General features: G+C 41.6%; 2 protein-coding genes and 2 long non-coding RNA genes across 6 annotated transcripts in view; all 4 read right to left on the reverse strand.

Annotated features, from left to right (window-relative positions):
* Positions 1-1854: 1854 nt before the first annotated feature.
* Positions 1855-4591, reverse strand: LOC143629295 (ribulose bisphosphate carboxylase/oxygenase activase, chloroplastic-like). The gene is made up of 7 exons (XM_077098604.1): positions 4451-4591; positions 3927-4246; positions 3740-3845; positions 3583-3668; positions 2504-2976; positions 2138-2419; positions 1855-2049 (listed from the first exon to the last, which is right to left on the reverse strand). Exons 1-7 carry the CDS (start codon positions 4496-4498, stop codon positions 2033-2035), a joined length of 1332 nt encoding a protein of 443 aa, XP_076954719.1. The 5' UTR covers positions 4499-4591; the 3' UTR covers positions 1855-2032.
* A 1949-nt stretch (positions 4592-6540) lies between these two features.
* LOC143629296 (uncharacterized) overlaps positions 6541-25557 on the reverse strand; it is a 44845-nt gene continuing 25828 nt past the window's right edge. Inside the window, exons 4-5 of the mRNA XM_077098605.1 lie at positions 6820-7013; positions 6541-6699 (exon numbers count right to left, since the gene is read on the reverse strand). Coding sequence (XP_076954720.1) covers positions 6608-6699; positions 6820-7013 — 286 coding nt within the window. The 3' untranslated portion in view covers positions 6541-6607. The remainder of the gene's footprint in view (positions 6700-6819; positions 7014-25557) is intronic.
* LOC143629213 (uncharacterized) lies at positions 8405-8879 on the reverse strand. The gene is made up of 3 exons (XR_013152912.1): positions 8807-8879; positions 8622-8708; positions 8405-8486 (listed from the first exon to the last, which is right to left on the reverse strand). It is a non-coding gene; the product is annotated as an uncharacterized LOC143629213 (long non-coding RNA).
* On the reverse strand, positions 8940-9515 carry LOC143629214 (uncharacterized). 3 transcript variants are annotated; one of them, XR_013152914.1, is made up of 4 exons: positions 9458-9515; positions 9322-9390; positions 9139-9195; positions 8940-9031 (listed from the first exon to the last, which is right to left on the reverse strand). It is a non-coding gene; the product is annotated as an uncharacterized LOC143629214 (long non-coding RNA). The 3 variants fall into 3 exon arrangements; XR_013152913.1 differs by lacking the exon at positions 9458-9515 and having other exon boundaries at positions 9322-9438; XR_013152915.1 differs by lacking the exon at positions 9458-9515 and having other exon boundaries at positions 9317-9428.

The following is a 25557-nucleotide window of genomic DNA, read 5'->3' on the forward strand; positions in this document are numbered from 1 at the left end:
TAAAAAGTGCATAATCTCCCGCCACATCATTGTCACATAAACAACGGGTTTTAGTTAACCCACCCTTTAACTATCACGTTGTGGGTTAACTAGAATTAAATAAAGTAAAGAAACAAAAAGAGAAAACAAAAGAAAACGTCTGATTTGTTGTTAAGTGGGTTAATGAAAAAGGTGCAGGGGCGGGCATTATATATGATGTTGTAGGTTAACGGGCGTTTTATTTATTTATTTATTTGCTAAAAGTGTGCTGAGGTGGAGTGGGAGTTAGCTCGCAACACCCGGCCTATTTACTTGCAACTGGACCTGTGTTACAACAAAAGATTTGAAGCTTAGATCTATATTGAGTGAGAGCAAGTAGGGATTCATTATGAAGAAAGAAACTAGTATCGTGTATACGTGGGCAAGAAGAGAGTGAATGCCTTCACCTCACACTTATATTTAAACGTTCTAGGAGTTAACCTTTAACTCGGCATCATTCCCCGCCAGATGTGGGCATTGCAACGATAACGGTTGCCTCTCGTATACCATGCTTTGTTGGGTGGTAGGGATATGGTTCGCTGGATAATGCCAAAGATTGATACAGTGGGTGTCCGTACGACCAGGATACCAGTACCCCTACGCACGTCAAAAGACATTTAATGCATGATCTTAGGGAATTCGTCCGTGGCTCCACAATAGAGTTGGTCTGACACAATTGATTAAGAGCAACTCCAATGGAAGCAAACAGACGGCCACCTGACGCGTACGTGGCATCTGGAAATCCGGACATCAACATGTGGAAAAAGGCGGGCCTCTATGATATCATTTTATCATTTCTTTAAAGGGTGTTTGAAGGCGGATGTAGAATTACAGAGAGAATGAGTATGTTTGAAGGATTGGTGAAAATATGGCGTGTAGCTAATGTGGCTTGCTTAAATGTGTTTGAAAGTGGATGCTCTATCTTTACCCCTATAATCAAATCTGAAATTCCTTTTGACAGTAAATTCCAAATCTAATTTCTTTAACAAATTTCAATTCATCATAAAAAAATTCGTGTGGATCAAACACACCCTCATATTTGTTTTGAGTTTTGTTAAAAAAGCCAATCTTAAAGGCTAAAGCTCAACCAGAAAATTTCTTGTGGTTTCTTTGACAGCTTATACATGAACCACAATTATATATATTAACTTTTGTTTTATTTCTAGCCATCAAGGAGATGATATGTGACTAGTTGTCGACTATTGTTGTTGATAATGCGAGTAACAATAATGGTCACTGTTTGATACACAAAATGGTAAAACTAGGCTTTCCTTGCATTATAGAGGGTATGTTTATTATGTGATTAGTTACACTTACTTGGAGTAGATTAGTTACATTTATTCTGCTTTAAATGGATGTTTAAGTGATGGTTAGGGTTTGGGTTCTCTATGGTCTTAGGTTCGAAAATAGACTCAATGGGGTTTTCTTATTGTGGTGGGTTTCCACCTTGATGGTGTTCCTGGGTGAGTTAGGTGTGGAGCTTGAAAATAAGTATAAACGGTTGGCATCCAGTCTCAAGAAGACTCATTCAGGTATTGAGGGGTAGCTCCAAATGTTGTTAAAATAGGAAAGGACGTTTATTAAGCGAGGATGAGGATTTGAAGGATATGGCATGGACATTGACGATGAATTTTGATAAGTATTGTTGTAATATTTGTCATTCTTCATGGTATGTATGTACATGGTCTTGAGGATGGGGACACGGTTTAGCAACGGTGAAAGACAGATTTAATTTGTTCGGTTTTGGTTCGATTTCTAAAATACCTGGAACCAAAGAACATTTTGACTAAATGTGCTTGCATTTGAGAGCCCATGTGAATGAAGAAAGTAGAAAAGTGAAACCAAAGCAACTTGTTCTCCCAACAAACAAAATTTACAAAAAGACATTATAAATCCATTGCAAACACATAATATTTCACATCTTTAGGAAAAAAGAACACTTTTAACATTAAGCCTTAGAATGTATAAATGCAGCTTCCATCATCATATCAAGTGTTCCAGACAGCTGCATCTTCTATTCCTTTTTGCCAGCTGCATATGTAAATTTACAAGTTAATATATGTTTCACGATTGATGATCGATCAAAAGCATACAAAATATTGAAGGTAAGAGTACTTACTAAAGAATTTGCCGCTTTCAATGGCATCCTTGTTAGCGTCTCCAAGGGCCGCAGAGTCCAAATAGGTCTCGGCCAATTGGACTCTCTTCACGTTCTCTTGTTCCTGAACAAGCATAAATCCGTACTCTAGAAGCTTCTCTATTGTCATTTTTGGTTGCTCGAATGTCGGGGGTCCCTCCTTCGAGTTCACAAGCTTCTTTCCAATGGAATCTACACCAACTTGACTGATCCACTTCCTCACTTCATCATCGTACACTCTTGCCCTCAACGCACCAAAGAAATCTAAAACACACACAAAAAAACCTTAATTTTGTTATTTTCAAATTTGGAATGAGGGGTACGTTTTGCTAAACCTGTTGTGCTCACCTATGGATTGTCCTGGGAAGGTATCGACAAGTTTGACTATGTCTGAGTCGGCAACCTGGTCGGTACGGAAGATACCGATACACACACCAATTCGGTCTTCTCTCGTGGGGGCCCAGTAAAACTTCTCCATACGACCGTCACGGATGAGTGGAGCGTAAAGTGTTGAGAAATCGTTTCCTGTGACGACGATGGGGACACGCGGGTTCTCCTCCTTGTTGTACATTCCGGGGAGTTGCACATTGGTGGGGGCATCAGCAATGTTCATGAGGGTAGCGTTGACCATCTGGTTGTTGACTGTGTACTGTGTTGTTCCACCCATTCTACCCGCGCCTGCGTCAAGATCGTTGATGAAGAGGACGCACATTTTTCCCTTCTTGATGATGTCTGCCGCCTCACGGTACCGTTGTCTGATGAGTTTTGCGGGCTCTCCAGCGTTCCCACTTTCCAATTCTCCGGCACTCATCATGATAGGACTGGGAAAGACACTCACAGGTCAGAATCATGACTCTTACCGAAGAATATGACAGGGATTTACTCATGTTCAGTCGTCATATTTTAATCGAATAAACATGAACACTTAAATGAACCTGTTTTTGTGTTCATGCATGTTTGCTCGTTAAGAAAACAAATGTGTTTGTTTTTGTTTGTTTTTTGTATTCTAAACAAACGTAAATGAACATAATGCAGAAACATAAGCATAGAAAATAAGCGTGGTCTTGTTTGTTTGTTAGTCAATTACGCAAGGTTGGTTCTAAAATTTGATTGATAGGCCAATTAGCATTAACAATAACCAATAAACAGATTTAAATGAGTATGTAAACGAAGTCAAATGATTGTAAACAAACGAGATGGGGGTTCATGTTCGTTTGTCTAACCAAATAAACAAATCTTTTTGTTCATGTTTGTTCATTGACCAATTCAGTTAGTTGTCAAGCCTAACTTTTGTTTAAACTAAGCAATGTTTAACTATGATGGGGATATATGACATATGTACCTTCACAAATATACTTAGCAAAATTTGAATAAAAGTTAACGAATGTTTGACCGAATAGTCGAAAGATTCTTGAAACAAGACTTACTTGATACCCATCTTACGGAAGACCAATTCACACTGGAAAGATTTCCCTTGACCTTTGCCTCCCCAGACACCCAAAATTAGAGGCACCTGAACAAATTAAAATTTTAAAATTGTAACAGAATTTTTCAAAATTACGCGGTTTAGACTAAGAAACCAACCTTGATGTTGGGCAAAGTCATGAAGTTCTTTGAGATGTGAACAACAAGCTTGTCCATGAAAGCAGGTGCGATGTAGAATCCATCCAGTTTGTTGTCCAAATCGTATCTAAACATTAATTTCAAAATCCAAATACATTAATTTCATAGTCTCATCGATTACTGATCAAGTTAAGGGAGATATACTTACTGCCGAAGCCCTTGGCTGAGGTACTCGTAGGAGTTCATGACGGCGTAGTGGGTCCCAGCGTCTTGTGGGGCCTGGAAGAGGGAGTCAACCATACCCTTTCCTCTGGTGATGTCTTGTTGATCATCAGACATATCGTATGCGAGCACTCTCCATCTGTCCTTCTCGGTTTGTGTGGTTTCCTCAATCTCTTGTTCGATCTCTTTATCGGCTGCCAAGATCTTGAAAGACGAAAACTTCTTGTTGTTGATGGGGAGTCTTGTGTTGACCACCTTCTTCAAGCTGTTGCCCAAGAAGCTTGAGCTTGGAACACCACTGCTCAACTGTCATAACAATATTCATGTGTAGTTATAATTAGTATACTAAGATAAAAACAAACGTACCCAGTATAGTCTCACTTATATAGCAGAGCTATTGGCAGGGTCTGTCTAGGAGTTATAATTAACTACTATAGTCTATATATATGTATATGAAAAGTTGAAAACACTATTAATATGAATTAGTAAGTTAAGGATCAAAAGGCTTACCGGGGTGCGGTTGACGGTGGCTCCGAAGGTTGAGACTGCGGTCGCCATGGATCTCCGGTGAAGGCTTGAGATTAAGGAGAATAGTGAGCAATAGAAGTGAGTATGAGATGATGGTTGGTTTAATGACTTATAGTAGTAATGTGTGTACCAAAATTGTTAAGAGGGAAAGGATTGGCTATTGAAGGCTTATTGGCCACATAACCAGGATTGAATTAAATGCCACGTGGCATGACAATATTGCTTGTTGGATTGAAGGCCATAATAGACTTGGATGTGAAGAAGGACCTTTTGAGGTCAGTCTTTCTGTCACCACACAATGTAGATTTGGTTTAATTGTTTCCATCTTTTAAAGACTTTTTTTTTTATTTATATTGGTAACTATTTTTTGAACAAAGAATATACACTTATCTTGTATTGCATTCAAAGTATGTGAGGTTATAAGAGTATCCTAATTTGGTAGTTCCCTAGGAATAAAAAAATAGAGTGTTGATGCATTTTTAAGAATTAATATTATATGGTCTTTAAATTTGACAATCATAGCAAATTTATTGGTATAATTGTTTCATTTTCATATAAATGCGGTCCTGGTATCTTTTATGAGCCTAACAACATTTTGTATTCTGTTGCTTAACTTTGTTTATAATAATGATTAAGTGCCATAATTCCTAATGTGGAAAATTAAATATTATTAAATAAGACTTGAATTCAAATAAACTAACTCGTGTAAATTAAATCTCATCTTTTGTATTCTCAACTCGAGATATCTTTGATCCTTATAATCAGATACCAAAGGAAAAGCACAAGGTTATAATTCATGGCATTCTAATCATAGTGTGTTGGTACATTTAGAAGGCTAGGGCGGACTTGCATTTCTCAAGCACGGTTGCAAACACGAGGAAGATTTTGGAAGACATATAGACCCTTGGTTAGTTATAGTTCTCAAATTGTTCCAAATCTAATACCATTACTTGGTTAGATTGGTATATGTTGTAATTGTTTGTTGTTTGTCCAGCCTGTTGGGGACTTGGGGCGTTTTATAAAGTTTACCTTTCGAACATAAAAAAGAAAAAAAAATGGCAGAACTAGGTAGACAGTACCGGGGACGGGGGGTCAAGTGACTGCATTATTCTCTTATATGTAATATAGGTTATCGAATGGGATTGAGTCGGTTTCCCATTATTCAGTTGTTCTTGGATCTCTCTTGTGCTAAGTCGATTTATCTTCTCTCTCGTTGGAAGCACAAATCCACAAACTCATATCCATGTAAAGATAGAACCATGACCAATTGACCATTAATAGTTTTGGAACTAAACGCATTAACAGCAGTCAAATGATAGCCTTTCATGAGTATAGATGAATACATTCAAAACAAGATTTCATCACACATTCTATCAGACACTAATTTGCATTAACAACTTGTTCAAACAGTTAATTTTTATATCAAGGTTCTTAGGATAAGCATATGCCTTCTAACTAGTAACACTATGAAGATTTTAATCAAAATAAAGAAAATATAAGAATACTGTACCACCTGAATCATTGTAATTATTTGCAACTGGACCTGTGTTACAACAGAAGATTTGCTGCAGCTTCTGGTCCTTAGAGCATCTACAGCGGGCAACAAACCCTGATGTTTGAATCTACCTGGCAAGCAAACGGACGTGAGCTCTCTGACAACAACCATTGTAGGGCTGGAGTTTAACTCCACTGGTGAAGGACTTGATGCCTCAACATGAGACAAAGAAAGGCATGATTATCCTCGCCACTAGGACTAGACCTCGTGACTAAGCTAAAGCCAAACAGACCAAACTGTCCACGAACGGTTCGGTTTTGCGGTTTGAGCCAGTTTTTAAAGATTATTAGCTTACACTAATTTTTTAAAATTGATCTCAGAAACCATTTTGGTATTAACATCAACGCCACGTTATCCAACAAAACAAGCCTAAAATTTCAAAAAACAGATTCAAGCATAAAAGATGTAGCTATCCCTCTTCCAACTACACTTTCTTGGAACATGTGAGGAAATTATTCTTTTGGTTAAAGCATAAATATGCATTGAAAAACATTTTACAGAACAGAAAAATAGATCACCACATAAATAAATTTGGACACAATATAATGTCTGAAACTAGGAATAAACAACAAAAGGAAAGAAAACTAACAAGGGTTACCTACTTGTTGTACACTATTTTCACCATTTTCATTTCCACCGTCTTTTAACCCTTCTAAAATCTCATGATCATGAAACCCTGCACATAGATAAATACTCATAAATTTAAACATTTTCTCTATAATCAAACACAGTGACAACTTTTACGCTTCTTTCTCCTAAATTAGTAAAAAAAGAATTAAAAAGAAGTTTAAAATACCTTCACCAAGGGCTTCAATATCATCAACTTCAGGGCCTAAAATCATCACATTGCCTAATGGTGGATCAACCGTCATCCAATCAGACCTATCAATCTCATTTGAGTGAATCTTCTTCTCCGTTACCCACGCGTCAACAGAATTGATGGCGTCATATGAAATGGGATCAGGGCTTTCATGCTCTTTGTTATCAAACCTACAAGATCATTTGTTTGTCAATTTCTTTCCCTTTATGAAAAGATTCTACTGAACAGAATATTAAGGGTTTAAAAAGACTATGAAACGAGTTAGATTTGTGTTTGAGGTTAGTAAACGGGTTTGTTTAAGGGTTTGAAAAGACTATGAAACGGTGTAGATTTGTGTTTCAGGTTAGTAAACGGGTTTGAAAACTCGTTTTTTAAGGGTATTAAAAGACTATGAAACGGGTTAGATTTGGGTTTGAGGTTAGTAAACGGGTTTGAAAATGGGTCTGTTAACAAACCCGTTTTCTGTATTATATAATTATAATAAAATAAAATTAAACATTAAATTATATTTTAAATATAGATAGCGAATGCCTACATTGAAGGGGATGAGCTTCTAGATGGCTGGGCCTTTGACATTTGAGGTACAGTCCGATTACCATGTCCGGTTTACGCAGCTCCGGCGTATGACGCTGCAACCTGGCACGACCTTGTTTACGACTTTTATAGAGTGGGGCATAAGTTTGACTTTCGAAGAATGGTTTTGACTTTAATGCTGATATGAAATTTGTTCATTTTTAAATTATTATTTTTTAATTACATTCAAGCTTATGACAAACACTACAGATAAAAATTTCTTATTCAATTTGAATATGTAGAAATACATGCATCAGTTTGATTAAAAAAGAAAAAGGATTTGACCTCAAAAGTCAACTCATTTAAAGGAACACTAGTAGTAAATAGTAAAGTTCATTTATTCTTTAATGTTGCGAGGCTCAACAGACACAGAAGTTGTCCTTGAAGGAACACTGAAGCATCCAGTTGATGTATCATATGCTGAATTCTTCACTGAATCATCTGTTGACTTCATCTGCACAAACAAGTATTGTATGATAAAAACCATAAATGACATAAAAGCATGGTGTTTTATTTCTAACAAATCACACCTGCACTGGGTGCAACTGGAGAGCTTCCCACGTAATACAGGACTTGTGAACAAGATGTCACTCGGGGAAGCATTGGGTCAAGACGGGTCAACCCTGGAACCCCTTCATGGCCATCTACAATACTCATCAGTCATCACTATGACACCTGGGACATGTGATAGACCAGTGTTGTGGAATCGTACTCGTTCCTGGGCGTAATTCAGTGTGCCAAATATGATTACAAATTCTTTACTATTTGAAAAACAATCCAATTTCTGTATATAATAATTTAGAGATTTTATGCATTAAAAATACACTCTGGTTGACTTTCAACCCGTTTGACCATATTGACCAATTCATGAGTACGTGGGTCGAACTTATATGTGATTTCTCAAGATTTCATTAAATCAAAATATTCATGGTGATGCTGACCTGGATAGCATTTACAGTTCTTAAGCGAAAGAGTATCTGATAAGCAACAGATTTTGAAAATTCTCGAGTGCAGATAATATGTGACTTTTATGAGGCTTGAATGATGGGGAAGCCAATCTTGGTTTGATTCTGAACAAGAAAACATGGCATTCAAGTTATCTATAAACAATTTTTTCTTTAGCAAATTTCAAGTTTATTTTTCTACTTGCTCATTCTCGTTACTATAATTGACGTGATATAGAAATCAGAACAATAAATTCTTACAATGGCCAGTTCTTTTCATCCTTCCCTTTTGGAGGAAGGCCAACACCCCAATTATTTGAGTTGTAACTAAAATCTATCCTGTAAAAGCTGAATTTGTATATATAAAAGTTAACATAGTGGGATCTATATTTATTTTTTATGTAACAAGAAAATTTGAAAGGGGATAGAAATCGTGCCTGTTAAACCAGTCACCAGAATTGTACAAGTCACGGTCCAAAGACTTAGAACGCAGTATCTCATCTCCACAATGGAAAAATGTGGTAAATTGTGAATTGTAGCCTTTTGTCATGAGAATAAATAATAGGTTCAAAATGGTTTATTCTTTTTAGAAGAGTAAAACATAAGTCATTTTTATAGGAAAATTCACAACCTGGGAAAGTGCTATGATGCTTGTTGCCAAATGGTTTATCCTGCACCTCTCATCAACAGAAATTTCCATTGGTGTCATTAACATGAAAGAATTAGTTAGAACTGAATGTAAAAACACTTAATATCGTACAAGCTTGATTTAGTGTACCTTTAAACTTATAATATCAAAGAGGGTCTCGTTGTCATGAGCAGACACATAGTTAATCTAAAAAAAATACATAAATAAAAAAGAATCATACATGACATGAAAGATGAAAACAACTTGATATCAAATGTTAAATAATCAATTAAAGAGAAATAATATGCACTTTCTAAATAAGCAAAACCTTACTGTTTCCACTGGTTGTGAAGCATACGCAACAGGAGTTCCACCATAAGTTGAAATTTCTGACCCTTTAACCTAAAACCAAAATATACTAAAAGTAAATTAATCAGATCGTAGTTAAAACTTAATTTGCATGCCTTACCTCTTGACCATCACAGTTAGCACAAAATCCTTCAGGTTTGCAGCCATCCCAACCTAAAAAGTTAAAATGGTTACTACTTGAAAACAAATCATATCAAGATCACCCTTATTATTATTATTATTAGTGAAGAGGGTATTTTATTACCTGAATGCGATCCTTCGATAAAGCAAGCATATGTGCTGTGTTAGCCTCGGTACCATGGTCATGACCATTTGGCTGTTAAAAGAGTTTTTGGCTAAACAAACTTACAATCTTTTTGGCTAAATAAGATGACATAATACATAATAATATAATAAAAAGAGAGAAATAAAATGATACATTAGCATTACTTGCAAAGATAATCCTGTTAGGAAACCCTGTTGCAGAGGATGACCCACCAAGCAATGCATCCCGTATTCGGTCATTAAAGCTGAATAAAATATATCAATCAATTACCATATTCAACCATCATTTTTTTATAAATATAACATTAATAATGGAAGGCGTACCTCCCAATTCCACTTCCACTTCCACTTCCACTTCCACCTAGATTGAACTGTGATGCGTTTATCCCCCGTCCATTATTCACCACTTCACCAAAATCCCAACCTTCACCATATCTTGAAAATATAAACAAGCAAATTAAAAGATATATTAAACTCAAATTTATATTATGAAATGATTAGAGGTACTTGAACCAGCAATTTTGTCTTTGTCCCTTGATAAGTTCTTGAGCACACTCTTAGCTTTCATCTGTTACAAGAAAAAGATGTTATGTATCATTTGAAAGTTTCCTTTTTGTTTGCTTCCTATTCAACTGTAATTATGTTGAAAAACTGATAATATTGTTTGGTACCCACATGATTTTTCTGTGTTGTCATATAACATATAAGAAATTTGGCTGATAGTTGAACGTTTCTCTTACCATGGTACTTTTCATCAAATGACCCATAAGATCAAATCAGAAGCCATCAATCTGAAAGAGATCCATGTAGTTGATAGCTAGAAACTTCAAAAATAAATAATAATAATAATAATAATAATAATAATAATAATAATAATAATAAAACATATGAATATAAGATGACTAATTTTCTTAGTGTGATGCCTAAAACTTATGCTATTCAGGAATACAAGGGTCAAAAAAATAATTTTGCGGTGCAAAAGGGGTATCATGGTAATTTTACCTTATGGTTGACTACCCAGTTTAAGATGTCATCAACTATTAATCGGTCAACCATTAAATGCTCAATAGCAGTGTTATTCACACATGTACTATTCTCAATGAAACCATCTGCATTCCTTCTTAAGTAATAACCTGGAACAATCTATAAAATAAGTCAGCATTTCATTTTGTAAAGTTTTCAAGCGTAGAAAATGTAACAGAGTCAAATGAACAACCTTGTCAAGTACAGAACTATAATTGAAGAAACACTAAATGACCCCGGCAGATTATGGATAATCTTAGGGTTAAGTAGATTTTTCCCACGAGGGTTAGGTCCGGCAAAGATGGTTGTTCTTCTTGACCTGCAAAACAGACACCGTGAGCTCGTCACTGAGAAGGGGGGGTTCCTCCTTGTGACCACCCTCCAGCGTGAGAATCAGACTAGATTGCTCTGAATATAAGTGTATATTAAGAGAAATAGCTAGAGAAGGTAAGATGATGATACCGTTCCAAGGTGTTGGAGTATTTATAGCCGAAGGTAGGTTTCCAAGCAGGTACGGCCAGCTGTATAATATTCCTTTTCCACCAACTACGGGCTATGTACGTGCCACGATGGGAGTTGGTGGGTAGGCAGCGGCTGATAGTGACATGGCCGGCTATATACTGTTCCTTTTCCACCAACTACGGGCTATGTACGTGCCACGATGGGAGTTGGTGGGTAGGGAGCGGCTGATAGTGATATTTTGTACTAGAGCGTGCTCCTCCTCGTACTATTGTCGGTGAGCTGTCACCCTGTGATTGGTTCATGGGCTGCTTTGGTCAGATCTTGTCTATTTTGTCCATACCTTGGCAGGTATAGTACAAAAGATCTTCCAGAAGCGTACGGACTGGCTCTTTTGGGCGGGAATATTCCCGCCTTGCTCATTCCTTCTTCAGGTGACATTACTGAAGTATAAGAGTTAGTGCCTTATGCGTGTAGCCTTACCGTTAGTGCGGGTAGCCTTCCTTCTTGGCTTGTACCCATAGCTTGCGGGAACAGGCAGGGTACTGCACCAAGGGAGGCTTTCCTGCGGGAACAGCTGGCTTACTGCGTGTAAGGTCTTCATCTCTCTGAGCATGGTGGGTCCTGCGTTACCAGTTAGTCTTTGCGCAGACGTATCTCTTCAAGGTGTGTCTTGCGGGTCCAACTGGGCTTTGTGGGGACCTACCTCTTCAAGTCCCCCCAGTCCACTGTTCTTCTCATGAATTGTTAATGAGGTGAACTTTTGGACTTTAAGCGAGGGAAAGAGGTTTTTGTTTAAGGTTTTCCGTGGGGATTCTTCCCGCGGATTTCCTAATGTCACTTGCAGAAATTCCCGACTTTTCTGCCTGATATTTGGTTATGATGCGGATAGGTGTTTAACCTCTACGCAAGTCGGGAGCGTTGAATTTCACTTGTATAGACTCTTCACGAGGTTTTGGTAGTTTTGGACATAGTGATCAGTTATGTTAAACTACCATACCACCTTGAAGTTTCAAACAATCTAGTTCTCAACGTTCCCGCCATACGGAGGTGTTATTTCCCTTTCCGCAATCATGGCCCATAAGATCCTTCTTGGCTTCAATTCCCTGCAAGTGCTAAGTATGTGAAGGGTTTCGCCTTAACACTGTACCCGCACTTGTCTTATGGTTTTTTGTTTCCCAAGGTAAGGGGGTATATTCCCTCTTATTTTTGAATCTTTTTGAAATTCGAAGAGTTGGTGAAAGGATAAGAACAGTCCAAACGGCTGAAGGGACGTTAGCGTCTTCTGACAGTTTCAGGACGTGCAGGAAGTTATGGCGACGTGACAGTATATGGTCATTCCAGACGCTTTTTCAGGCGTGTGGGCGCGTGTTTTCGGGCGCGTGGGCGCGAATTTTACGGCACGCGTCCTTTCGACAGCTATTGCCAGCTTGCGCTTTCCACGTGTCGCCATTTCATTGCACCTGCACTCCCTTTCTCCTCCGCATTAAATTCATCGCATTCATTGTGATGGGTATATAAAGAGGGGAGAGGGTGCATTTCAGTTCACACCTTCACTTCACTCTTCTTCTTCTAAGCGATTTCCGGCGAATACTCTAACTTCTCTGTCGAGCATTCTCCTGAAATCATTCTCTTTTCTACCTGAAAACATGTCTTCCGTTCATGACCCTGAGGTTACTGCCGAAGAGTCCGACGTATATCCTGAGAACCCGATGTCCACGTCTGACAAGGACAACAAGAGTACTGTTGGCGAGTGCCAGTGTGCTCTTTCTGTCGATTTGTATCACTACATCGTCAAGAAGTTCATGCTCGAGCCCTACAAGCCTGAGTTTCCAGAGCCTCACCAGACGGTGTATGATGCCCCCAAGGGCAAGATAGGGGTTTATGCCTCATTCTTCATGTATGAGAATTTCAGATTCCCATTAACGAAGTTTGTATACCGTGTTTTGGAGAAACACGGTGTACACTTGACGGAGGTACACCCAATGGCGATCGCTAAGGTCCGCCATTTTGAATGGGTGTGCCACATTCTGGGCATTGAGCCCCGTGTCGACCGCCTGATGACCTTCTACTCCTGGAGGTGCATCCAGGGCTGGTATACCTTGGTCACTCGGATCAAGGGTTTGAAGATCTGCGCTACTGAGCGCAGTCTTCGGTCTTGGAAACGGGAGTTCTTCTACATCTCTGCCTGCGTCGTCCCCATTGCGATGGCGTTCAAGAACGGGAGAGCACTCCCCAACCTTCACGCCTCCAACTATCAGGAGACGGAATGGTTTACCAAGATCTCCCAGATCCAGACTCCGGTTTACCGCTTTGCGGAGTCTGGGATGGTGATGCTCGGGATGAGCCGGGTATGGAAGGATGCCGGTTCTGGGACGCCGCAAGTACCTATCATCCTCGAATACGGTTTGAATTCTTCTCCCTACAGTATGCTCCGTCTTTTTTGCTGATTTAGGGTTTTTCTTCTAACTGTTTCTTTTTATTTTCAGAGGGAAACAACTTACAATCGCTTCTGCAACCGCGGGAGACTGGTGGTCCCGCTCGACTGGGTACTCGTGATCTTGATGAGAACGAGTTGCCCATTTTGGAGCAAACGGCGGATAGGTTCGTGGAGGTCTATCCGCCGGGCCACGAGATTTTGAGCGCCATGCGGCCAGGTAAGGGGTTCTTTAATCCTCGCCCTCTGCATGCTCAGACTTCTGCTGGAGTTCCTCTAATTTTGTCATCTTCTGATGAAGAATCCGCAGATGGGCCTGTCTTCGTGAAGAAGAAGAAGAAAGCTGCCGCCGTGAAGGGCAAGGCGAAGGTTACCTCCGCCGTCGACCTAGGAGATCAGTCTGACTCTGAGACTGAAAGCGAGGGGGCGGCGGGGAACCCTGGTGGTGGTGAGACAATTGTCTAGGAGGTTGAGACAGCTGTCACCTCCGATCAACCAAGTTCTACGACGGTGGCTGGCGTGAAGAGGCCAGTTCCATCGGGTTCATCTCCGCCCGTCAGAACTTTCAAGATTAAGAAAACCCGTAAGTATACTTTTTATTTATCTTTCCCGCATTTCTTTCCGCCATTGTTTTTATATTTTGTTCTTCATGCAGGCGTGGATGCAACCGCATTCCAAAGTGGTGCGGGAAGGAGCAGTTCTTGACCCACGACGGTAGGCTTGGTCAACCTACCTGAGGCGATGACCCAGGCGGCTGCGCCTGTTTGCAGTGTTGGTTCGGTTGCTCATCCTGTTGAGGCAACTGTTCCAATTGTGACGTCATATCCGCGGCTGTCAGTGCCATCTTCACAGCATCCTTCACCGAGCCGGCGGTGATTTTTTCTGCGGGCTCTTCCGCAGCGGCGGCCACGGTTGTGAGTTCACCTCCAGTGAGTTCACCTCCGATGGTCTCTACCGCGACGGCTTCTACCATGCCTCCTCCGGCACCGGCGACTGCCTCGTCCATGGCCGGTTCCTCAGGTATGTCCAGGGTTGGGGCTTCTAGCCAATCTTTGCCTCCTTCCCATCTCTTTGACCTCTTGGATGGATATCCCTTAGGTTCAGGTGATGGGTTTGGTGGCTACCGGCCTGTTACCGACCCTACAGGTGCGTGGGGTTATTTTGGCCTATCATTTATTTTTATCATTTTTTCCTAACTGTTTTTTGTTTTTGCAGTTTCAGATTCCAATGAGGTGTATGTTCCACGGTGGAACATCCGCCGGGGAACAACCCTTCGAACGGCTGTGGACTGCGTCGAATGGGCGCGGCACGCCGCCCCAAGCGGTGCGCTGGGGGACACAATGGCTAGCTACCAGGAGGGTAGGCTAACCAATGAGCTTCGAATTCTCCTTGCTCGAATGCAGCCGCGCGTCGAGTTGCTTTGTCGTGAAATTGACAAGTTAAAGACGGCGCGTAGCCTGGAAGTGGCTCAGGCGCGTGCATTGCGGGAGGAGAACAAAAGGCTTGCCATGATTGTTGCGAAGAAGGAGAAGGCCTTCAAGGACCTTGAGGTCGAGGTCCAGGCCAGGCATGAGGCCCGTTCCAAGGCTACCCAAGCTGTTAACGAACAGCTTAGGTTGGCTAAGGAAACTGCGCGGAACGCGACCGAGAGGGCCACCAAAGCTGAAGCCATTGCTGAGCCTCTGCGCGCCGAGAATGAAGAGCTTAAAGCCAAACTAGAGAGGCTTCAGCAGGCTCATGATGCTTTGGCCTTAGAAGATGCCAAGAAACTCCAAGAGCCCCTGGACCAGAAGGGTATGCTTGACCGCACTGAGCGTAAACTGAAGGGCGTTGAAGAGGCTGCTGCTAAGAATGTGTTGCTTGCCAACCTTAACAAAAATGAAGCCGAATGCGCCCGTGATCAAGCTCAAGCTGCCCTCCAGGAAGCTCTGATCACCAAGGAATGGCTTCTACGAGAAGCGTTGTCGCAGGTATGCGTAGCTTCATAATTTCTTTACGCTTGTCTTTATACTTAGAAAAGTTTTTGATATATATTTTTATTTTGTAGGTTGTGCATCGGATTTTCACGAACACATCATATGACGATGCTATGAGCGCAGCCCTCAACGCTTCTCATGAGGATGGGGAAAAGGCTGGTTTCCTGCTTGGTTTGGGGTTTGTTGAGAAGGGCATCCCGCCTTCCAACTTCCCTCTTTATGACGTGGACACTGAAGCTGCTTACGACCAAGCAGTGAACCAGTATGCTGCTTTCCCGCATCCGGTGGTGGAGAAGGTGAACGAGATTGTTGCTGCTGATGATGGGCTAACTATTCTCAAGGCTTTCCTTGAACCGCCACAACCAACTGATGGTGCGGGTTCAAGTGGGTTTGGAGGGAGTGGTCCTGAAGTTTGAACCTTGAGATCCCTTCCCATCATTAGGATAGATTTATATATTTGTAGGCGGGTAGATACCCAGCTATTCTTGTAATGTTTGAATTTTTATGGAATATAAATGTTTTGTTAATGTCTTGCCTTGTAAACCTTATATGTTGTGCTCATGCATATTTTAGTTTAACTTAGCAATTTTCTAAGTGTTTAGGATAAGTTAACCTGTCAACGTGGTAGATAATAAGTTCAAGTTTTGCTTCCTCTATCATGATTGTGCGGGTAAGACCGTCACTTTCACTTAGTATGATGGCCAAACTTTACCTATATCTGACATGCGTGAAGGTTTTCCTCATCTTTTCCTTAGAAATTTTTACCTTTTTTTATGTTTATGCGGGTTTTGCCGCCTTCCACACGCAACGACTTACTTCTTTCCATACTTATTTATGCGGTGAATACCGGCATATCAGTCTGGAAAGTTCATAAGTATAAAGGTAAGGCTATCAACACAATGTGATAAGAGGAGAATCATTTCCATTAGAAGTGGCTCTAGGCCTTTTCTTTACAAGTTTGGAATTGATCTACATGTAACATTTGCGTAATTGAGCTCCATTCCATGTTCTTGGGATGGGGGTGCCATCGAGCCTTTCGAGCCGGTATGCGCCTTTTCCCAAAACTTCTTTGATAATGTATGGTCCTTCCCAGACCGGGGCCAACTTTCCTGGGTGCTCTTGGTTCGAAGCCTCGTTGTTACGCAGTATGTAGTCTCCGATATTGAGTTGCAGAGTTTTACCCGCGTGTTGTTGTATTTTTGCAGTTGTCGCTTGTAATTCTCTTCACGCGCTGCGGCTAAGTCTCTGCGTTCTTCGGTTAGCATGAGGTCTAACCGTCTTTCCGCATCATTGTCTTCTGGTTGAGTCAAGACCCTTGGTGAGGGTAGACCAATTTCGACCGGGACCATGGCTTCAGTGCCATAGGTGAGGCTGAACGGGGTTTCTCCCGTACTTGCCTTTTTCAGCGTTCTGTTTGCCCAAAGGACGTGTGGAACTTCGTCCACCCAGCCGGATCTATGTTCCAAGAGTCTTTTCTTTATGCCGTCGACGATGCTCTTATTTGCTCTTTCCACCTCACCATTACCCTGCGGGTGCGCCACTGAGGTAAAGGTGTGGGTGATTTGAAGTTCTTCCAGCCACTTTTGTAGCTTCTTGTCAGCAAAGTTGGTGCCGTTATCGCTCACCAAATTCTGTGGAAGTCCAAAACGACAAATAATAAATTCCCAAATAAATTTTTTGATATGTTTTGCGGTTGTTTGGGCTAAGGGTTTTGCTTCTATCCACTTGGTGAAGTAATCGATAGCTACCACTAGGAACTGAACGTTCCCTGCTGCTGTGGGAAATGGGCCAGTCACATCGATGGCCCACTTCTGAAATGGCCATGAAGAAGTGACTGGAACAAGTTCATTTTTCGGGCGATGCGTGTTGGGTGCGTAGAGTTGGCAGGACCTGCATTTTCTGATGTATGTCAGCGCATCCGTATGCATCCCCGGCCAAAAGTATCCCGCGTTGTTTAGCTTAGCTACAACTGCGCGTGGACCTGCATGTACTCCGCAGATGCCTTCGTGTACTTCCCTTAGGAGGTAATCAGCATCTTGGTCGTCCACGCATCTTAGGAGTGGGCCAAGAAAATTACGCCTGTAAAGTATGTCATCCACGAGTTGATAGTTCAGTGCTTTACAGCGTATCTTTCTTGCCTGTGTTTTCGACTCTGGTAGTATACCCGCCGCAAGGTAATTTATGATTGGTGTCATCCACGTTTCCGTGCCGGTTTGGATGACACAAATTTCCTTGTGCGGGACTGATGGTGTTCCAAGGAGTTCAATGCGGATGTCCTTTCCCAAGTGGGTGAAGGCTAATGATGCAAGCTTGCTTAACGCATCCGCAGATTTGTTTTCGCTTCGCTTGACGTGTATGACTTTACAATCGTTGAAATCGCGTATAAGGGTTTTTGCTTGTGCGAGGTACAAGGCCATTGTGTCGTTCACAGCCGTATACGTCCCGTTTATTTGGTTGGCTACTAACATGGAATCCACGTGGGCTTCCAAGTTTTTCACTCCCATCTTACGTGCAATTCTCAATCCGGCCAAGAATGCTTCGTACTCCGCTTCGTTATTCGTACTTGGAAAATCCAGTCGAATAGCGTAAGTGTACTCTTGGCCTGCTGGGTTAGTTAGTTTCAACCCTGCGCCTGAACCCTCGTTGTTGGCTGCTCCATCAGTGTAGAGTCGCCAGACATCATAAATGTCCTGTGCTGGAGAGGGTTGAGCCTCTTCCTGGCACTCTTTCTCCCGCGAAGTGGGGACTTCTGCAATAAAGTCGACCAAGACCTGGCCTTTTATGGCTGGTCTTGGCTTGTACTTTATCGCATATTCTCCCAACTCTATTGCCCATTTGGCTAGGCGTCCTGACAACTTGGGTTTGCCTAGAACGTTTGCAAGTTTGAAGTTGGTGAGAATGGTGATTGGGTGACCTTGGAAATACCGTCTTAGCCTGCGTGAAGCCTGTACGAGCGCTAAGACTAATTTTTCCAAAGTAGAGTACCGGGTTTCTACGTCTGTTAAGACGCGGCTAACATAGTAGATGGGCATCTGGATGCCTTTTCGTTCTACTAGCAGGACTGCCCCGGTTGCTCTATCTGTGGCGGAGAGGTATATGATTAACTCCTCCCCCGCTTCTGGTGCTGTGAGCGTTGGGAGTTCGATCAAGCGTGACCGGATCTCTTGAAAAGCTGCTTCCGCTTCTGGTGTCCAGCGGAAGTGCGTTTTCTTTAAACAATTTCTCAATGTTGACACGAATGGGAACGACCTATCCGCATGATTCGCCAACAAGCGGTTAAGTGCGACTAGTCGTCCATTCAGTGTCTGAGCTTGTTTGATGGTAGTAGGTGATTCCATTTTGATAATGGCTTCGACCTTTTCAGGGTTCGCTCTGAAGCCATCTTTAGTAACGATGACTCCTAAGAACTTCCCTTCTTCCATTCCAAAAGAACACTTGCTCGGGTTGAGCTTCATGTTTATCTTTCTGAGCGTGTTGAAAGTTTCCTCGATATCTTTCAACATCGCTTCTGGCTCAAGGCTTTTTATGACTAGGTCATCCATGTAAACTTCCAAGTTCCTCCCAATTTGGGCATGAAACTCTTTGTCCATCAGGCGTTGGTATGTGGACCCGGCATTCTTAAGTCCGAATGGCATCATTTGATAACAAAACGTGCCATCGGGCGTCCGAAATGCGGTTTTGTCCTGATCGTCAACTGCCATGTGGATTTGATGGTATCCCTTATACGCATCAAGGAAGCATTTAAGGCGAAACGGTGCTAACGAATCTACCTTAAAGTCAATTTCGGGTAACGGGTAACAATCTTTGGGGCATGCTTTGTTTAGGTCTTTGAAATCTATGCACATGCGCCATTGTTTGTTAGACTTCGGTACCATGACGGGATTTGCAACCCATGTTTGATATCTACTAACGCGTACGATGCCCGCGTCTAGGAGTTCCTTGACTTGGGTTCTACACGCGTTAGCCTGTTCCGCCCCCATTACTCGACGCTTTTGTATGACCGGCGTAAAAGCCGAGTCACACTTGAGCTTATGCTTTGCCTTGCTTCGAGGTACACCAGTCATGTCAGCTGGTGTCCACGCGAAGATGTCAGCGTTTTTCTGTAGTAAGCGTTTGAGTAAGGTGCGTGTGGGCTCGGTGATTGTTGGACCAATGGTAACAGCCTGGTCAGGGTATTTGCCATTGAAGGCCCATTCTTCTGGTTCGGTAATGGTTGGTTTAGCCATCTTTGGTTTGGGTTTAGATGAGACAGATGCGATGCATACCTGTGGAATACCAGTGATCATCGCTACACCCTCAGCTGTTGGCCACCCCACCATGCCGTGGACTGAAGACACCACGGCATTGAATCTTGCCATCCCATCTCTCCCGAAGAGAATGTCGTATGTGTGGTGTGGCTTTCTCATTACAACGAAGTCCACGTCTTCTGTGCGGGAGTATTTCCCGTCTGTGAGAGTGACAGGGAAAGATAGGATACCCAGGGGGTGTTTGTGCTGCCATCGAACCCTTCCACCGAGGCGTAGACCGTTTCCAGGCGTTCTTTGTCTTCGTCGTCTAGCTTGTCGAAGAACTGCCTGTACATGACCGTTGACGAAGCGCCGTTATCAGCAAGAGTGCGGGAAGTGATGTAGTGCCCCAGCTGGCTTTTGATGACTATAAGGCCTTCTTTGTTGGGCCCTCCTGGCACTCGCGGGAAGCGCACTTCAGCTTCCTTCCACGCACATGGTTCTGTCATTCGTCGTTTTTTTCCTCTGACGTTGCCATGAACCATGTGGATGCTGATGTCGACGGGCTTTCGTCTGTTGCCCTTGTACCGATTATCATTCCTCCCTCCGTTCTTGATTGATTGATGAATGTTTCGATAATATCCTTCAAAGATGTACACTCCTCGGTGGTGTGGCCCTTTGTCCCGTGGAAGTCACAGGATTTGCTCTGATCAGCGTTATGGCGCTGTCGGATCATTGGAGCTTTTGGCCATGGGAGTTTCTCGGTGGCAAATATCTCTGTGACGCTTTTGGTGAGTGGCGTCCATCTAGGGTTCCGGTTTGATGAGTGCGTGTTATCCCTTTCGCCTAATAGAGGGCGAGAGCTGGATGAGGTGTCAAAGTTTATCCTTGACTGCCAAATACCGAGCTTCCTCTTTTTATTTTGCCGGGCGGTACGGACGTTGTTTTCTCTGGTCCTTTGCGTGTAGAGGTTTGTACTCTGGGGAAGATTCCTACCCAGTTGCTTCTCCGTTTCGGCAAAGCGCTTGGCTGCCATCATGATGGCATCCCATGTGGATGGCATGCCGTCTTTACCCGTGAGCGTGCGGATAAGCTCTGGGTATTCGGCGCCCTGGATGAAAGCGGCGCGAACAAGATCTTCACTTATGGTGCCCAGACTCAGCTTCTTTGAGTTGAAGCGAGTGATGAAGTCTAACAAAGATTCATCATCCTCCCTAACGCAGTTAAGGATCGTCCACTGCTCTTCAGTATATTTTCTCTGTTGACTGAAGTGTTGGCTGAACTTGTGCTGGAAGTCCGCCCAATCGTAGATGTGGTGGACCGGTAAACGATCAAACCACGCCCTGGGCGCTCCGACCAGCGTCATCTGGAACATATAACACCACGTGGGTTCCGTCCAGTTGCTGACGGTTGCCCCCACTATGAATCTGTTCAAGTGATCATCTGGGTCGGATATGCCATCATAAGTGCCGATGTTGGACATCTGTTTGGCACTCTTCGGGGCGATTGCTTCCGCAATGTTCCTTGCAAACTTGGACGTTCCCGCATTTGCAACAGTTGGCCTGAAGGTTTTGGAGAAGTCACGTCGGTTTCCCCCCGCGTTCCTTGGTTTAAAGGTTTCTCCAAAATTTCTTCTCGGCTGGAAGTCCGTTTCTTTACGCTTCCCTTTCGCCCTATGACGAGGGTTTGCGTCGCTGTCGAACTCCTCCCAGTCATCGTCTAAGTACTCGCAGTCATTGCTCATGTTAAGCTGTTGTCGAGTGCTTCCGAATTCGTCATTAGCCTGTTGGAGTGAACGTAAACGTTCATCCAACTCAGCTTGGAATTCTTTCTGATGTGCTTTTGCCCACGCTTTAACTTGATCAAGTGTTTGGCGGGGGAGCCTCGTCTGTTGTTTCTCCAACTGGGTATCAATGAATTCCAGGGGAGGATTGTTTACTGCACTTGTCCCGGCTTGGGTAACCGGGATAGTGTTCGTAAAAATTGTGTACTAGCCGGTGTTCCCCCCAGTAGCTGGGGTTGCGGTTACCGGAGTTTCTTGGTCACTCGTTGGCCTTGGCATCGGAGTAACCTTAACCATCTTTCCAGAGGTTTTGAAAAAACTGAGAAAAAGAATTAGTTCTAGCTTTATGCACGGATGGCGCCAATGAAGAAACACTAAATGACCCCGGCAGAATATGGATAATCTTAGGGTTAAGTAGATGTTTCCCACGAGGGTTAGATCCGGCAAAGATGGTTATTCTTCTTGACCTGCAAAACAGACACCGTGAGCTCGTCACTGAGAAGGTGGGGTTCCTCCTTGTGACCACCCTCCGGCGTGAGAATCAGACTAGATTGCTCTGAATATAAGTGTATATTAAGAGAAATAGCTAGAGAAGGTAAGATGATGATACCGTTCCAAGGTGTTGGAGTATTTATAGCCGAATGTAGGTTTCCAAGCAGGTACGGCCAGCTGTATAATATTCATTTTCCACCAACTACGGGCTATGTACGTGCCACGATGGGAGTTGGTGGGTAGGCAGCGGCTGATAGTGACATGGCCGGCTGTATACTGTTCCTTTTCCACCAACTACGGGCTATGTACGTGCCACGATGGGAGTTGGTGGGTAGGCAGCGGCTGATAGTGACATTTTGTACTAGAGTGTGCTCCTCCTTGTACTATTGTCGGTGAGCTGTCACCCTGTGATTGGTTCATGGGCTGCTTTGGTCAGATATTGTCTATTTTGTCCATACCTTGGCAGGTATAGTACAAAAGATCTTCCAGAAGCGTACGGACTGGCTCTTTTGGGCGGGAATATTCCCGCCTTGCTCATTCCTTCTTCAGGTGACATTACTGAAGTATAAGAGTTAGTGCCTTATGTGTGTAGCCTTACCGTTAGTGCGGGTAGCCTTCCTTCTTGGCTTGTACCCATAGCTTGCGGGAACAGGCAGGGTACTGTACCAAGGGAGGCTTTCCTGCGGGAACAGCTGGCTTACTGCGTGTAAGGTCTTCATCTCTCTGAGCATGGTGGGTCCTGCGTTACCAGTTAGTCTTTGCGCAGACGTACCTCTTCAAGGTGTGTCTTGCGGGTCCAACTGGGCTTTGCGGGGACCTACCTCTTCAATAATCTACAGGCCCATTTCCATGTAAATGATAATAAACAACATCCAACACAACCCGAAGGCTTAAAACAAGAAAATATTGTAAGAGAAAAAAACACAAGAGCTTGCAAAGGCATAGATGGTTAAACAAACATACCCTCTGGCATTTGAAAAACACTATTATATCTGCAAGGTACTAGGATGGTAGACAGATACTTCATACACATAATAACATCCTTCCCGACTTCTAGGAACATTAGCACTCCAAACACCATTGAATTCCTTAAGCTGGACAATCTCTAGGGCTTCACCACCAGAAGGCTCGTTACAGTCAAATAAAGCAATGGCCAGTTGATCTTTGAGAATACTTTTAAGATCCAAAGCTGCAGGAACCTTAAAAGCCTTATAGTCTTTTTATATGAGGAAACTTATCTCTCACCTGGATAATAATAATTTTATCAAACATAATTATCTTGGAAGCCTCTGGTCATGTCTCTCGAGCTCAATATTCACATCATAGCCTACTTGTGGTAAAATACGATTAATTAATTACATATTTAAGGATTTAATGTTGATCAGTTCTTCATGTAAGTAATATAAAACATGATAAATATTAAACCTATGAACCTGTTACAGCATGAAGAGTAGTGACCGCAGCAGGGTATGATGTAGTCGACATGCTTGTCATCTTGATCGAGTTCCCCTTTAGGATGCATAGTTAAGGATGGTTAGGATTCTTGCGATGAACCCGGTTTAGAAGAGAGAGGAGACACATGATTTACTTATGTGTGTGAGATTAAGTTATGATGTTAATTTATTCTTTCTATATATACACCCAAGGGGAAACCCTTTATTAGCTATTAAGAGTAATATGCCCCATCAACAATTACCAAGCTAATATATAATAAGGTATATATAATTATTTTGATATATTATTATATAAATGATAATGATGGCCATATAAATAAATATATAATATATATTTATTCTTACATTTAAAGCAAACTATAAAGCATAGGTAGAGCACATACCTTCAATTCCGTTACCTGAAACATATAACGCGGCAGATTTACTCGAGTATAAAACACACGAACCACCAACAACATCTACATCTACATCCCATGCTATTATTGATCTAGTGACCCGGTATGCCCGAGAGTAGGATAGACTATCCTGCAAATGATGAACAATGATCATATAGAATTCAAAAGTGATGGTGATCTGATTTAACCAAATTTTATAACCCGTTTTAAAAACAATATGGGTTTGGTGAGACCCCGCTTATTTATTTTTTATTGTAAAACTGTTTCTTAATTATAAATATTTTTTAAAAATAAGAGGATACTATAAATATTATCTTTTTATAAATAATATATATCTTTTTTTAAAGAAATCATATATTAATTTTTAGTATATATCTATTTTATAGAATTTTCATATCAAATATTTGTTGAGATTAATTTTTAGTTTAATGAGATGTAATAACCCTTTTAAGGAATATCTGAGTTTGGTGAGACCCATACCCGTAAATTCGGGTCAAATGCATAAAAAGTATCCATTTACAAATAATGCAATCTGGTGGCTTGAGAAAATGTATGGAGCAACCATGTAGCTTTTAAATGTTTCGTTTATATGTATTACTAGCTTTTATCCCCCGTATTATGAGGTTGTTTTATATTATTAATTTCTAATATTTATATATTTTTATAATTTTAATTTTATTTATTGTAAGAAAGTTAATAATATACTTAAGATCTGATGATGAAAGAGTTTCGCAATTAAATGAGATGTTATAACACGGTTTAAAAGTTATATGGGTTTGGTGAGACCCATGACCCGTTTTTTTTACTATAAAGTTGTTTCTTAATTAGTTAATTATAAATAATATCTTTTTAAATAAAAAAATCAGATTAATTTTAGTATATCCTTATTTTATAGGATTTTCATATTAAATATTTGATGAGATTAATTTTTAGTATAATGAGATATTATAACCCGTTTAAGGGCTATTGGGTTTGGTGAGACCCATACCCGTCAATTCGGGTCAAATGCATGAAAAACATTCATTTACAAGTAAAGCAACTTGATGGCCTGAGTAAATTTAGGGAGGTTTCGTTTATATATATTTACTATTATAATATTCCATTAGGTAAATCGCTCCATTTATATATTATCTACTATCTAATAAGTATAATTTAGGAAGTTGGTGCCACAGTTTCGTTTATCGTTTAAGAAGGAAATGCTAAAATACGCCGCACCAATCTTAGTATGCCACCTGCTTCTTCCCCTGCACGCCACCGCCGCACCTTCGATTTTACGTGTCGTCATCTGATTTAACCACATACCCAACTGCAGTTGAAGCCACCTGCAACCTTTGCTCGCCATAAACACCACATTCTCACATTCACAACAGCCGTGAAATTTGGTAAGAGCTTGAGCAAATAGATCGAGGAAACCGAGACAAGCTTTATCCTACAAAACACACGCCGATGGTGTAGCGCATTGATGAAGAGGACATGGATTTCCGAAGATGATTGCATGAAATTTTTTTTGAAATGGTGTATATTATCAAAAAAAAAGGATAATGGGAAAGTAAAAAAAGGATTGTGGTTAATCCGTGTTTGATAATAGCGGCTTAAGAGGAACGAAAAAATAGATTCGCCATTGGTAATGTTAGATCAATCATTGAACCCTAATCCGCTGATGTGAATAGCGGATTAGGAGAACAACTTAT

Source organism: Bidens hawaiensis, unplaced genomic scaffold, assembly GCF_021521415.1.
Source record: "Bidens hawaiensis isolate Kalapana, Puna unplaced genomic scaffold, B.hawaiensis_p1.1 tig00005179_1, whole genome shotgun sequence".
Classification (NCBI taxonomy): Eukaryota; Viridiplantae; Streptophyta; class Magnoliopsida; order Asterales; family Asteraceae; genus Bidens; species Bidens hawaiensis.

Excerpts from the sequence above, each read along its gene's own strand:
- LOC143629295 (XM_077098604.1), bottom strand. The coding sequence starts at position 4,498 with ATGGCGACCGCAGTCTCAACCTTCGGAGCCACCGTCAACCGCACCCCG. Across the intron at positions 3,846-3,926 it reads CTCAGCCAAGGGCTTCGGCA|ATACGATTTGGACAACAAAC; the intron begins GTAAGTATATCT and ends ATTAATGTTTAG. Across the intron at positions 2,420-2,503 it reads CTTCCCAGGACAATCCATAG|ATTTCTTTGGTGCGTTGAGG; the intron begins GTGAGCACAACA and ends TGTGTGTTTTAG.